The following is a 12,245-nucleotide window of genomic DNA, read 5'->3' as shown; positions in this document are numbered from 1 at the left end:
CCTGCACCCCCCCCATATCACACACACACACTGCTCCCCATACAGCCTGCACCCCCCATATCACACACACACACTGCTCCCCATACAGCCTGCACCCCCCAGATCTCACACACTACACCCCCATATGTCACATACCCTGCTTCCCATACAGCCTGCACCCCCCCATATCACACACACACACTGCTCCCCATACAGCCTGCACCCCCCATATCACACACACACACTGCTCCCCATACAGCCTGCACCCCCCATATCCCACACACTACACCCCCATATGTCGCATACCCTGCTCCCCATACAGCCTGCACCCCCATATCACACACACCAAACCCCCATATCTCACACACCCTGCTTCCCATACAGCCTACACCCCCATATCTCTCACACCCTACTTCCCATACAGCCTGCACCCCCCATATCACACACACACACACACTGCTCCCCATACGGCCTGCACCCCCCATATCCCACACACACACACACACACACACTGCTTCCCATACAGCCTGCACCCCCCAGATCTCACACACTACACCCCCATATGTCACATACCCTGCTTCCCATACAGCCTGCACCCCCCATATCACACACAATACACCCCCATATCTCACACACCCTGCTCACATATCTCACCCTGCCTGTACCCCAACTTACCCCTCTCAAACACTCTGCACCCCTTCACATCCTTCTGTCAGTCTGCAGCCCTCATATGCCCCTCACCCTGCAGCCCCCCTCACCCTCATGTCCCCTCTTTTCTCATTACCAGTCATCATGTGTCCAAATCTCCTTCAGGATTCAGTATCTTGCTTTCTGCCGGCCTCCCGTGTCTCCTCCCACACAGTCACATGGGCGTGACGTCATCGCAGGTCCTGCAGGATGGAGATTCCGTCTGCTGTGCAGGTCAGGACTAGCACTCCTGCAGCGAAAGACACGGCTGGTGGCCTCTCCAGGTCAGGGGCCCCTCTACTGACACTGGGCTCCCCTGACTCACAGTTCGGCCACTACACAGCGGCACTACACATAGACGCAGAGCGGCTGCCAGGCCCCTATGTGTACTAGTGCCGCTGTGTAGTGGCCGGCCTGTGAGTCAGGGGAGCCCAGTGTCAGTAGAGGGGCGGCTCACGTCTCCTCGTTCCCCCGCTGATCCGGTCTCCTCGGCGCGTCGTCCATTGCTGTCGCTCGCTCTGACCTCTCAGCAGGCGCGCAGTGATGACGTCACCGCGCTCGCTGCAGAGCTGTCAGAAGAACGCCGACAGTCACAGCGGGGAGAATGATAAGAGAGGGAGCCGCTCACTCTCTCATCATTGCTCTCAATTGTGCTGGCGCCGGCCCTGATCCTTCCCATAGACAGGTAGGAGCCCTGTCTGCGAGCCAGATACGGCCATCAAAAGAGCCATATCTGGCTCGCGAGCCATAGGTTCCCGACCCCTGGTCTAGCGGCTACATCAATAGTCCCTGGCTGGCGTACCAGACTCCCACGAGCTTCATACGACTCGCAACATCTGTAGTGTGCCTTCAGATGTCATGTAGTCAGGATTTGGCATTCCCACTAATCAGAAGAGTTGTCGGGGATATTGCCCCGCCTTTTTCATAGGGGGCCTGCTGCATCCTGCTAGTGCATGTGGTGTTTGACCCTTGTTGGCTAATGGTCGATTTTGGTGAGTTTACTTTTTTTTTTTTACTTCTTTTATACACACACCTTTTCTGAAAGTCCACAAAGGCTGCACCACCATTAGGAAAGGGGCACATGTAACCAAACAACACCAAGAAGACCAAAGAGATCTCCAAACAACATCACGTAGACCAAGGAAACCTCCAAACAACACCATGAAGAACAAGGAGACCTCCAAACAACACCATGAAGACCAAGGAGACCGCCAAACAACACCATGAAGAACAAGGAGATCTCCAAACAACACCATGAAGAACAAGGAGACCGCCAAACAACACCATGAAGACCAAGGAGCTCTCCAAACAACACCATGAAGACCAAGGAGACCTCCAAACAACACCATGAAGACCAAGGAGACCGCCAAACAACACCATGAAGAACAAGGAGATCTCCAAACAACACCATGAAGAACAAGGAGACCTCCAAACAACACCATGAAGACCAAGGAGCTCTCCAAACAAGTTAAAGAGAAAGTTGTTGAGCAGTACAAGTCAGGGTTGGGTTCTATAAAAATATCCCAATCTCCCGAAGCCCCATCAAATCCATCATAATATAATGGAAAGAACATGGTACCACAATAAACCTGCCAAGAGAGGGCCCATCCACTAATACTCTCAGCCCGGGCAAGGAGGGCATTAATCCGACAGATAGCACAGAGACCAATGGTAACCCTGAAGTAGCTGCAGAGTTCCCAAGCAGAGACTGGAGTATCTGTCCATACGATCACAATAAGCCGTATACTCCATACAGCTGGCCTTTATGGAAGAGTAGCCAATAAAAAGCATTTACTTACAGCCAAAAATTAGAAAATGCATTTTGATTTTGCCAAAAGACACGTGGGAGACTCCTAAAATGTATAGAGGAAGGTGCTGTGGTTAGATGAGACCAAAAGTGAACTTTTTGGCCACCAAGGTAAACCCTATGTCTGACACCAAACCAACACAGCTCATCGCTCCAAGAACACCAGCCCTACAGTGAAATATAGTGGTGGCAGCATCATGCTGTGGGGATGTTTATCAGCAGCAGGGACAGGGAAAATGAGGGGAACATGGATGGTCTGAAACTCAGGGATAGTCTTGAGTAAAACCTGTTTCAGTCTGTCAGTGCTTTGAGAATGGGACGGACATTCACCTTCCAACAAGACAATGACCCAAAGCTGCTACTGCTAAACCAACAATCGAGTGGTTTAAGGGGAAACGTGTAACTGTATTGGAGGGGCTGAGTCACAGCCCAGACCTTAATCTAACTGACAATCTGTGGTCAGACTTGAAGATTGCTGTTCACTAGCGGAAACCATCTAACTTTCATGGAGCTAGAGTAGTTTTGCTGGGAGGAAGGTGCAAAAATCCTAGTGGCAAAATGTGCAAAGCTCATAGAGAGACTTATCCAAAGCGACTTGCAGCTGTAATTGCCACAAAAGTAGGCTGTACAAAAGTACTGAATATAGGGGGGTGAATAGTTATGCACACTAAAGTTTTCTGTTATTTTGTCCTATTTATTATTTGCTTCACAATGAAAAGAAAAAATGTTCACAGTTGTAGGCATGTTCTTTACATGAACTGATACAAACCCTCAAAAACAAAACAGTCAAATTTCAGGTTGTGAGTTAGCAAAAAAAGGAGGTGAATACTTTTGCAAAACACTGTAAAATCAAGGTTTGAAAATAACAATGTTGCTGCTTTTGATTCAAGCTGAGGGAACATTATTGAAATATTTCTGTATTGTTTTTTGCTGGGCGTTCTAATTCTGTTTTTAGCGCATTTTTTCTTTCTTTTTGCATTGCTATTTTGGCAATGCTGTTTTTACGGGTGAAATACTTTTGTGCCTTATTATTATTATGTATTCAAACTCCCATGAAATAATTTAATTCAAATCAAAGGAAAGCAAACACAAAGAGAAAAACAAGAGAAGAATAAAATTTACCGTATCTTCAGGTGTCAAAATCTCCGCTTTGTACCGTAGTGGGCAGTTCGCGGTGTTATTAACTGGTGTCCATTTCCAAAATAAACAAAAGTTTCCATTCATTCCAAAAGTCACGTTTATTGGAGGCTGAAGTTGCCCTGTGATAAAGTAATAATAGTCAGCAATGAATCCCATTTGTTGCAGGCAAAAAAAAAAAAAAAAAAGTTAAAATTTTTCTAAATAAGCAGAACAAGGTGAATCTAGTGTTGATATGTTGCTTGGCAGCGCGTTCCCGGACTTCCAGTCATGCGCACTATGAAGCCAGGTGTACGTGTCCCAGCTTCAAACTGGTGTAGTGAGCATGACCGAAACTCCGGGGTTTTTTTCTGCTCATGCGCAGTAACTCTAAAGCCTGCTTTACACGGGATGACCGATTGTGCGATTTCACGATCGATCGTACCCGCCCCCGTCGTTTGTGCTTCACAGGCACATCGCTGCCCGTGTCGCACAAAGTCATGAAACCCCCGTCACACGTACTTACCTGCTGAGCGACTTCGCTGTGGGTGGCGAACGTCCACTTCCTGAATGGGGAGGGACGTTCGGCGTCACAGCGACATCACACAGCGGCCGGCCAATAGAAGCGGAGGGACGGGGATGAGCGCGATGTAAACATCCCGCCCACCTCTTTCATTCCGCACTGCCGCCGGGAGCCGCAGGTAAGCTGTGTTCATCGTTCCCGTGGTGTCACACGGAGCGCCGTGTGCTGCCACGGGAACGATGAACAACCTGCTGCAGGAAAAATAAACAATATTATGAAACTGAGCGACAAGTACACGACTCACGATTTGTGAGCGATGCTGTGTCGCTCAGAGGTTTCACACGAGACGACGTCGTGTATGATGCCGGATGTGCGTCACGAAAACCATGACCCCTGACGATGCATCGCACGATCCGTCATCTCGTGTAAAGTACCCTTAAGCCCGGCATTCTGAGATGGTGCAGCGGACATAGGTACGCACGTCACTGCTAATGATGATGACGCTTGGCAATGGTCATTGCAGAGAATGAGGGCGGAATGAGAGCAGGAACTAACACCCCTGTGACTAGTCCCTGCGCTCATTAGCATACCATAAAGGATCTTTAGAAATACTTTGATTCCAGCGATGTGTCACTTACTAGGCTGTTTGCTGTCATTTTGATAAAATCTCTGTTTTCTCTGCTGTAGATCTAGCAGATATACAGAGCTCATGAATATGCTGGACTACCTGCAGCACGCCAAGTAGTCCCTGTACTGATAATCTACTGCTGGTTAAACAGTGATTTCATAAAAGCTACATTAAGCAGCCCAGGAAGTGACACACGCTGGAATCAGAACCTCTGCCCCTACGTTATGCTGATCTCAGATTAGGTGGCAAAAACCTAGTGACAGATCATATAACGCAATAATTTGAACCTTGGAATCATAAATAACAGACAACACAGATAAAGCCTTGCATTCATACAAGAATGTACACATGCACATAGTGTACCTGCACGCCTTGTATTCAAGGTCTTAGTGACATAATTATAACCTATCTGGAGCTGAACTAGAAGTTACTTACCACAAGGTGCTATCACAAATCCATTAGACCTATCTACGCCTTATGTTGCAATCATATGGAAACATTTACATAGAATATTGTATAGCTCCTTATTTTTCTGGTGGGCAATAAGAAGTGCAGTCCTGCACTGTACAGGAGAATCCAGCTTTAAGGGCACGACACAGTCCCGACAACAGCAAAATAATTTTAATGGAAGTAAATAGAACTGTTTTTACGCAGATCTGTCACCGATATGCTGCAGAAAAATCAGCAGCAAATCCACTGTGTGCTCATTTACCCTTATAGGGTAGGCGCACACAGAGCTTTTGATGCAGATGTTCGAGTAGATCCTCTGCAAAATCCACATCAAGAGTATTTGAAACCATTTGTTAAGTGGATTTTGAAAATTCTGGGTAATCAAACACTAGGAACTGTTAAGATAAGCCCCCAAACTATCCAACGTTTCGCAATCGCCTTCCCTCCCTGATGAAGCTGCATCCACAAGGGTATTTATATTATGGCGAAACGTACGTTGGATGGTTTGGGGGGGCTTATCTTCATGGGGATGCCCTTTTCTGGGACATGTAGCACCTTTGCACAAAACACTTTTTGGTTTCTAGTGAACCTTGTACCGTTTTTTTTTTCCATATTTGCACTTTATTGGCTATATCAGTAATGTTTCTAGGAGGTATCCATTACAGCCTATTGGGTTTCTGTATAATTGTAACTTATGGGAAGATATAACAATTCATGTCTTTTGTGTTGTTGTAAATGTTATACATGATATACTAATGCATGATATAGCCTATATAAAACATCCATAATCTGCTTAGGTCACTTATACCTTACGGCTATTAGCCATCATTCTGTCTCATTTCAAGGGTTATTTTTCCCCATATTTATGGAGTTTTATATAATGGCCCTTTTTCCTTTTGTGTGTCTTGTATATCTGTACATCAATAAACTTTATTTTTTGCACAATTAAGTACTCTGGTCCTCCTGTTTTAGATATGTGCTATGGAGTAAGTGCTAGGCACGGTTAGACCCCACTGTGGCATCTGTGACCTTAATTTGTATAGTCATGGTTATGAGGTATATTTTTCTTATAGGCTTGTGAACATGTTGCTTATTTTTCCCTTGCAGATTTGGTGCAAAAAAAAAAAACTGCAGCATGTCAATTGTTTTTTTTGACAGTGTTTTCCAACCCAAATACATGAAAAACGCATGCAAAAAATGCAACGAAAATATGGCAAAAACGCTCTGCAAAAACATGTGTTTTTTCTTCCAGGAGATGCAGATTTGGTGTAGAAATTTCTGCAACCAAATACTCAACGTGCATACATAGCTTTTGGCTATGTGCGCACTAAAAAAATGGACTTTTCTTAAGAAAAATCCGCACCCAGTGGCAGAATACCGCACCCACGGCAAAAACCGTGGCAATAACACACCCGCGGTTTTGCCGCGGGTTGATACCTGCGGTTTTTTAACATTGTCTATGGCAAAAACCGCAGGTACCTGTGGAAAAGAAGTGACATGCAAATTTAATTCCGCCGCGGAATTTCTGCGGTTAAATCCGAAGGTATATAAAAAAAAAAAAACGCAGTGTGCGCATAGCATTTTTTTTATACCCATAGGTTTTGCTGGGGAATGACTGCAGAAATGTTAAAAAACATTTTCTGCAGCAAATCCGCGGTAAAATCCGCAGCGTGCGCACATGGCCTTAGGGTATTTGCCCACAATCAGTGTTCACGCGTTTTGGATACAGCAAGTTTCAGCTGTGTCCAAAACGCTGCGACGTACAGTGCAAGCACAGTGCATGGGATATAAAGAAATCACATGCCCACTGTGCGTGTACTGACCTGCGCTACGGCTTTCCTTGTCACTGTATGTCAATTGTTTGCTGCGGAGTTACAAGCATCCTCCGTAGGGAGAACACAAGCGAGAGACCACAGCGCCCTGAACCCTGATTGTGGGCAAAGGCAGCTGTGGTCTCCTGCGGAGACTCGCGGCCCCGTAGGTCAAGACCCGCCATGCCCAGAATGCAGTGGGTCCTGATCGTGGGGACGTACCCTTACAGTACATGTACAGGGGATAGGTTAAGGATTTCTCTTCCACTGGAAATTACAATGTACTGAACAAATCTCATCCACAAGTTGAAGAATTTTTCAGCTCATGAATTGACCTGTGGTGTAGAGAGGTTGTTGAGCATGCAAATATTTAGGGAGCTTGGGAAAAAGCACCATTTTTCCTCCATTTGATTTTTTTTTATCCTCTTTTGCTCCGTGTGCCTATTTTTATCATCCATGTGTCATCCATTCTTCTCACATGCAAGGAAAAAAAAAATTTCATAGATATTCCTAAGGGGCACTTTGCACACTACGACATCGCAAGCCGATGCTTGCGATGCCGAGCGCGATAGTCCCCGCCCCGTCGCAGCTGCGATATCATGGTGATAGCTGCCGTAGTAAACATTATCGCTACGGCAGCTTCACACGCACTTACCTGCCCTGCGACGTCGCTCTGGCCGGCGATCTGCCTCATTATTAAGGGGGCGGGTTGTGCGGCGTCATAGCGATGTCACACGGCAGGTGGCTAATAGAAGCGGAGGGGCGGAGATGAGCGGGACGTAAACATCCCGCCCACCTCCTCCTTCCGCAAAGCTGGCGTGAGCCGCAGGTAGGAGATGTTCCTCGCTCCTGCGTGCTTCACACACAGCGATGTGTGCTGCCGCTGGAACGAGGAACAACATCGTAACATCGGTCATTTCCAAATTATGAAAATGACCGACGCTACACCGATGATATGATTACGACGATTTTGCGCTCGTTAATCGTATCAAAAAGGCTTTACACACTACGATGTCGCCTGCGACGCCGGATGTGCGTCACTTTCAATTTGACCGCACCGACATCGCACCTGTGATGTCGTAGTGTGCAAAGTGCCCCTAAGTTTCTTCTACCAACGAGTTAGTTAAAAAAAACAAAAACCTAAAACCAGCACAGCGATGACATCCATGAACGGTTTTCTTCTTCACTCATCCATCCACTGAATGGGCAAATTCTGTCCGCAAAACAAAGTAGGCGGTGTTTTGTGTATTTTATCATAAGGATCATTTGATAGTAGTGTGAATAGTGCAACATTAAAGCTACAACTGCAGTTAATCTTTCATTACGTGACTGTTTCCTTTTGTAAAATCATAACTAATTTTTTCTAATGGAAAATTGGCTAAAAATAGAAAAGCAATATCATATCAAAGCAGTTTATATCATATTTTTTACATGTGGCTAGCTGCCACCAAAAGAGATCTTAGAGAAGTTTAAACGCTAAAAATAGAAGATGCACAGTATTAAATATTGTTTAGTATGATAATACAAAGAGAGAAAATACATTAATCAACTACAGTCCTCTACTACAATCAAAGAAAAAAAAGCTCTAAAACTATGTACGCACGCTGCTGGTTTACCGCGTATTTTTCCGCAGATTTGCTGCAGAAAATGTTTCTAACATTTCTGCAGTCATTCCCCAGGAAATCCTATGGGTATAAAAGAATGCTGTGCGCACACTGCGCTTTTTTTATACCTGCGAATTTACCTACGGGATTTCCGCTATGGAATTAATGAGCATGTCACTTCTTTTCCGCAGGTACCTGCGTTTTTTGCCATAGATAATTGTAAAAACACGCAGGGACCAACCTGCGGAAAAAAAAGCAGCAAATCCACACCAAAACCACACCAAACCGCATGTGGATTTCGTTGTGGTTTTTTACCCCAGGTGTGGGATTCTTTCTGAGCGTCCGGTTTTTCCTTAAGAAAAAGTCCATTTCTAGTGTGCACATAGCCTAAGGATACACTGGTCCACCCTTCTTGTCCATTATAGAAAAGACCGGTAGAACCACTGCCAGATGTACCGTCTATTGCTAAGAAGATGATCCATTACCATAATTACACCATCCATAGACTAACCTGGGCTAGGGCTTCTCCTCCATGGGCAAGCGGATTTCTGATCAAGAAGGGAATGGCTAAAGTTACAAAACCGATCTCTTTCCCCATCAATAAGGCTAAAGGCCCCGTTACACGCTACGATTTATCTGACGATATGTCGTCTGGGTTACGGATTCCGTGACGCACACCCGGCATCGTTAGCGACGTCGTTGCGTGTGACACCTATGTGCAACTCCGAACGATCGCAAATAAAGTGAAAATCGTTGACACGTCATTCAGTTTCAAAATATTGTTCGTCGTTTGGAACGCAGCAGACATATTGCTATGTTTGATACCCTGCCAACGAAGAACAACATCCACACGACCGCCTTGGTCAAACAATATATCACTGAACAATGTAGCGTCGTTTGTGAGATGTGTACGTGTGACCGCTACAAAATGACCTATGTGCGATCTCAGCAAATCGTAACCGCGATCTGGGCGTGTCACATCGCTACTGAGATCGTCAGATAAATCGTAGCGTGTAAAGCGGCCATTAATCAATGATTTCAGGAGGATTGGCCAACTACTTTTGTCTCTAGAGAAGTTCGACTCTCCTCCAGTGTCAGAAGTAGGAGAGGATGACTGGAAAGTTTGGATTTTAACAGATCTGATCCTTTGCTCTAACAGGGGTCTGGAAGTTTATGCGCATATCACAATTTAAAAACAACCGTGGATACTTGTATGGGACAGACAAAAGAATATAAAAATAGGCTACAGCCATTTAACATGGTAAAGGCTCCCATAGATTACTGTAAATTAAAGCATGTTTCTGGTTGAAGGATGGTTTAACAATCCATTGTTTAAATAACAGTCATGATTTTGTTCGTTTAACTAAGGCCGGCTTTGCACACTACGACATCGCAGGTGCGATGTCGGTGGGGTCAAATCGAAAGTGACGCACATCCGGCATCACTTGCGATGTCGTAGTGTGTAAAACCTTTTTGAAACGATGAACAAGCGCAAAAGCGTCGTTATCGTGTCATCGGTGTAGTCTCCGACATTTCCGTAATGCCGGTGCAGCGACAGGTTCGATGTAGTTCCTTGTTCCTGCGGCAGCACACATTGCTGTGTGTAAAGCCGCAGGAGCGAGGAACATCACCTTACCTGCGTCCTGGCTGCTATGAGAAGGAAGGAGGTAGGCGGGATGTTTACATCCTGCTCATCTCCGCCCCTCCGCTGCTATTGGCCGCCTGCCGTGTGACGCCGCACGACCCGCCCCCTTAGAAAGGAAAGCGGTTCGCCGGTCAGAGCGACGTCGCAGGACAGGTGAGTGCATGTGAAGCTGCCGTAGCGATAATGTTCGCTACGCCAGCAATCACAAGATATCGCAGCTGCGACGGGGGCGGGGACTATCGCGCTCGCCATCGCAGAATCGGCTTGCGATGTCGCAGCGTGCAAAGTACCCCTTAGGCCATGTACCCACGTTGCTTTTTTCCTTGCTTCTTTTAATCAATAAAAGCAAAGAAAAAGCATCCCAGCAAAGCCTATGAAATCTTGACTTGTGCACACGTTGCTTCTTTTTTCCTTGCAGTTTTTGTTGCTGAAAAAAGAAGCAGCATGTCAATTGTTTCTGTATTTTTTTCACCAATTGACTTCAATGGAGTCAGTGAAAAACGCATGTGTAATGCACATGTTGCTTTTTTTGTGCATTTTTATGTGCCTTTTTTAACGTCACTGGGGTTCCCTGCAGCCATTTCCTCATCTTGCCATCTGTAGCACATTACCTTGCTGCAGGGAACCCCAGTGACGTTGCAAGGTGAATAGAGTGCATGCCGGCGGGTCACTGGAGTTTCCTGCAGATCCACAGATATGAACTCTGTTGTGACGTCACCGGAGTTCCCTGCACCTAGGCCCTATAGCCAGTGTCAGCAGACATTTTTGCATCTCTCGATCTTTACTGTGGGACTTTACTGCAGGGAACTCCGGTGACATAGGTGCCCTGGTCTGTGAGGTGATCCGTACCTCAGTAATCTGGGGTCGTCATGGTGGCAACCAAGGGCTACCATGGCAGCGATCGGGTCCCGGTAATTGCTTTACAGGAGCTCAATCGTCAGGAGAGGTAAGCGATTCCTCTCCCTGCCTCCAGAATGCTGCGATCACACTAATCGCAGCATTTAGGGTGTTAAACTGCTGGGTATTGCTCCTCGCAGTGATAGCCGGGTCCCAGCTGTAAGATCAGCGGCGATTGCTGGGGTTACAGCGCCTGAGCCCCCGCGGTCGTCATGATTAAAAAAAAATGTGAGAAGACGCACAAATGCAATAAAAAAAAATTGCATTTTTTAGCAGCTTTTTTCCTGCCTAAGGCTATGTGCGCACTTACCGGATTTTGCCGCGGATTTTCCGCGGATTTGCTGCATGTTTCGCTGCAGAAAATGTTCACAACATCTCTGCAGTGAATCACCAGCAAATCCTATGGAGAAAAAAAATCCTGTGCGCACTGGGCGGAATTTGACAGCTGCATGTTTTGCTGCGGGAATCCCGCAGCAAAAACAAGTGCATGTCACTTCTTTTCCGCACATCGCTGCGGGATTTCACTCCATTGACTCAATGTTAATCATGAAATCCCGCAGGGAATAACGCAGGCAGCAAATTCTGTGCGGTTCACTGCGTTTTCCTGCGTTATTCCCTGCGGTATTTCGCGGTTTACCTCCGGTAATGTACATCGCCTGTCTGCGGTTTTGCAGGGAAGTGATGTCATTACAGGAAGAGGAAGCCGTGCAGAGAGTAAACACAAACACACAGATCACACACACACACACACACACACACACACATCACAGACACACAGACATCACAGACATAGAACACACATAGACACAGACACATAGAACACACATAGAAAGAAAACGGAAATATAGGAAAAAAAGCACGTGGGCTCCGCTGTATATTTACCTTCCAGCCGAGGTAAGCACACAGCGGCGGCCCGGTATTCTCAGGCTGGGGAGGGAGAGGGGCAGGGGTAATGTCCCCCGCCTCACTCCCACCTCCCACAGCCGAGAATATCAGCCGCAGCTGCCCCGGCACTGTCGCATACATTATGCGGCAATACCGGCGTGTCCTCGGCTCTTCTTGCCACCGTGTAGCAGTGGTGGCAAGGTAATACAAGGG

General features: G+C 46.5%; 1 protein-coding gene across 2 annotated transcripts in view; it reads right to left on the bottom strand.

Annotated features, from left to right (window-relative positions):
* The window catches only part of LOC142250466 (interleukin-13 receptor subunit alpha-1-like), a 79,759-nt gene that overhangs the window by 35,983 nt on the left and 31,531 nt on the right, over positions 1-12,245 (bottom strand). For both annotated transcript variants that reach the window (XM_075322653.1, XM_075322654.1), the window contains exon 2: positions 3,596-3,732. In XM_075322653.1, coding sequence (XP_075178768.1) covers positions 3,596-3,732 — 137 coding nt within the window. The remainder of the gene's footprint in view (positions 1-3,595; positions 3,733-12,245) is intronic.

This window comes from Anomaloglossus baeobatrachus, chromosome 9 (genome assembly GCF_048569485.1).
Source record: "Anomaloglossus baeobatrachus isolate aAnoBae1 chromosome 9, aAnoBae1.hap1, whole genome shotgun sequence".
Lineage (NCBI taxonomy): Eukaryota > Metazoa > Chordata > Amphibia > Anura > Aromobatidae > Anomaloglossus > Anomaloglossus baeobatrachus.
This window is presented reverse-complemented; position numbering and strand designations above follow the sequence as displayed.